At 37.4% G+C, this 3,282-nt stretch overlaps 1 protein-coding gene across 1 annotated transcript; it reads left to right on the plus strand.

The window, feature by feature from the left end:
* Positions 1-1,198: 1,198 nt before the first annotated feature.
* Positions 1,199-2,106, plus strand: LOC129571157 (uncharacterized; the record flags this gene model as incomplete). Its single annotated transcript, XM_055450919.1, has 2 exons — positions 1,199-1,729; positions 1,876-2,106. Coding segments are annotated over exons 1-2 (762 nt in total), but the record flags the coding sequence as incomplete, so codon positions are not given.
* Positions 2,107-3,282: the final 1,176 nt, after the last annotated feature.

Consider the following 3,282-nt stretch of genomic DNA (forward strand, 5'->3'; position numbering starts at 1 on the left):
CGGGTACCATCATCACTGAGCCCATGATTTGACCAAAAAATTCGTCGATTTTGATACGAAGCCTTACCAACATTATTCAATGTCTCTTGATCCAATGCTAAAATCCAATCCTGTGGAATAATTATATTTTTCTTGGCGTCAATTAGGTAAACGACGACTAACATTTTGCAAAATAGTTATGCAATTCTCGCGGAAAAAAGAAACCGATCGATGTTTATTCAAACTGTGTATTGTATATTCGACTGTTGTCGTTGTTTGATTTTTGACAGCCGTTGGTAATTTAAATATCAAAAAATGAACCGAAACCAATATTGCTATTGGTTGCGTCTAGCGGTAAAGCGAAACCGATAGCTTGTGCACTGACGTTCATCTCTCCTTTATAGTGAAATATTCGCACCACGCAGCGTTATAATTAGCTGCGTTTAATGTGTATGCAACATTTTTCTCACATTCTACTCACCATTCGACAAATGTCAAACTGAATTCGACGTTCTCATTCTCATCCATTTGAAAAATAACCGGATTTCGGGTAAGAAAGCACTTACTTTCTTCGATGATGCTGGCATTCGAGAGGAGAATGGAGTTAAAAAACACTTTTATTTGTGCGAAAAGTTGTGTGCCAAACGTAGGATCAAATCCCTCAAATTTGGCGTCACATCTTTATTACAAACATCGACAATTTTACTTGGACAATATTGATGATGATGTCGACGAACCAATTCAAATAAGACGTTTGAAACTTCTCCAAAATTGCGTGTCCATCATTGCTTTAGGTGGGCGACCGTTCGCGTGTCTGACGGATTTCGGTTTTCAGGAAATTGTAGCCAAACAGTTGGAAGAATTCGAGCGAGCTGGCCATCCACTAGACTTGAAGAGTAAATACCAGCCAGCTGTTCATGAATACTTGCACCGTGCAGCCGACTTGGTGCGAGAAAAAATTAAAAGGAACATCAAAGGAAGCCCAGTGTCAATTCAAATCGATATGGCGTCTCGTCTTGGCCGATCAGTTTTTGAAATCGACTTGCAGTTTGTAAAAAATGCCAATATTAATATCCACAACATTGGAATGGTTGTTATGGACAAAGCGCACACTAGCGACAATTTGCTCGAAACCTATCGAAAATGCTTGAATCGTTACAACATCGAGTGAACCCAAGTTGTAAGCATTTGAGCTGATAATGGCAAAGACGTTCAAAAAATGATTCGTCTTGAACAGATAGCCGCCACCGAAGAGCCGCCTCGCAAAAAGGTAGCCGTTAGACTTGATTTTGAAGTAGCAAACCTGTACAATCGATCGCAACCGAGAGATGTAATCAATCGTGAAATAAGTGCCATATTGACAACAGAAGATCCGAGCGACGATGACGCAATAGATATGATTTTCGAAGAGTGCGAAATTGATCCGAAAAATGATGTCGAAAGTGAACAACGTGTTGGGTCAAATAATTCTAACGTGTTGGGTCAAATAATGCCACAAATTTCAGTCGAACATGGTCACCAGTCATTTGACCTAAGTGCCATCAGGTGTGCTGCGCATACCCTGCAATTAGTAGTGAAAGATGCGCTGAACAATATGCCTCAAGAAACGAAGAACATAATATTGCTGTGCCGACGAGTTGCTAAGATCCTTAGGTTGGAGTCAACCAAGTATCTACTTGAAGGATCTGGCATTCAATTGAAGAAGCCCAAACTGGACGTTGAGACTCGATGGGGCTCAACTTACGTTATGGTAAGTATTGAAAGATAATTTTTTTTCGCATTCCGATTTTTTTACCAATTTTTCGATTGGAAAAGTTCAAAACGTAATTCGTTTTTTTTTCTTATTTTCTTGGCGTTGAAACATAAATCATAATTTGATTTTTTCGTTCGATTTAGTTGTATGAATTGGCGAATTCGCAGCAAATTATCGAGCACATTGCGATGGTAGCAGGAATGAAGAGAAAATACCGCGAATTTCCATTGCTGCTAAATTCATGGCGAGTATTGAAGGAAGTCATTTATATTCTGAAGATACCGTATGAAGCAATGCTCTGTTTACAAAGTCGTAAACTGACATTGTCGGATACATTTGGGAAATGGCTGGAAGTTAAATTACACATGCAGAAGGTAAGATTGTGTATTTCAGCGTCTATACACAGAACCGAATATTTCCCAAAAAGACACTAACATACTACATGGGCTGAAAAGTCATTGGCCTGATACAGAAATAACGAAAATACTGCCAAGTACACATTAGTTTTAGATAAAACCATCCTTAACTAGAACTCAGTCAAAATTTGAGCCAAATCGGATGATCAGTTTGCGAGTTACAGCGTCTTGAACCAATCTACTTTTGATTTTTTCAAAATCAGAAGAAAAATAATTTTTTTGTGACGGTTTCGCGCTTACATTTCAAAGACATAATTATTAGAAAAATCAAATCCATATTGGAGTTACTTTACGGTATCCCTTAAGCATTGAAATTAACCTGAATGTATAAAGATATTTAATTCAGACGTCGTTTTACGAGCCATTTTGTTGACAAACCTCAAAAATGCTCATAATTGGTGGTTTTAAGAGATATCAACAAAATTTTCCACGATATGATATCGGACGACCCAAAACTTTTATTGTATTAAACTTTCAATACCATGGGCCTACTATCTTAGGCCATAGATACCAGTTTGCACAGAAATTCTTGTATGAAAAATTCAATCGAAAAAATCGTACCGCATTTTCGATAATTGAGCAAAAATCCCAACTTTGTTCCGATTCGCGGCCCTCTTTGGAGCCATAAAAGGGAAATCATTGCATGTTTTTGCTTTGATATATGGGAATTAATGTCCCTTCTATTCAATCAAATATATAGGAGTCAAGAATATAATCAAAATTGTGCTTAAAAATGGCTTGAAACGAAAAAGGCCGCAAATGATCACTTTGACGGCTTCTGGCGGTTTCTGACGCTGTTACTTGATATGTAAATAATATATTAATCATTTAATGTCTGGAAAAGTTAAAAATGATGTTAGAAGAATATCATCTATAATTCTTACGTCGAAACAATTGATACATTCGGAGTAAATGGTCGATATCTGACGTAGAGATGAATGCTTTCCTTCACGAGATTTCTTGAACTCACAAATCTATTGAAGTGATGGCAAAATTTTACGTTTTATGCTACAACTTGCTTAGCCGTCGACTGAATTTTCTAGATTTAGTCCTTCTCAATCCATTTAAGGTGTTCAAACTATATAATTTAGCTTTGGGTTGCGGGAGTTCAGCATTATTCGAAAGCCATCTGCG

Source organism: Sitodiplosis mosellana, unplaced genomic scaffold (genome assembly GCF_009176505.1).
Source record: "Sitodiplosis mosellana isolate CC-2019 unplaced genomic scaffold, AAFC_SMos_1.0 Smas_scaffold_1481, whole genome shotgun sequence".
In the NCBI taxonomy this organism is placed as follows: Eukaryota; Metazoa; Arthropoda; class Insecta; order Diptera; family Cecidomyiidae; genus Sitodiplosis; species Sitodiplosis mosellana.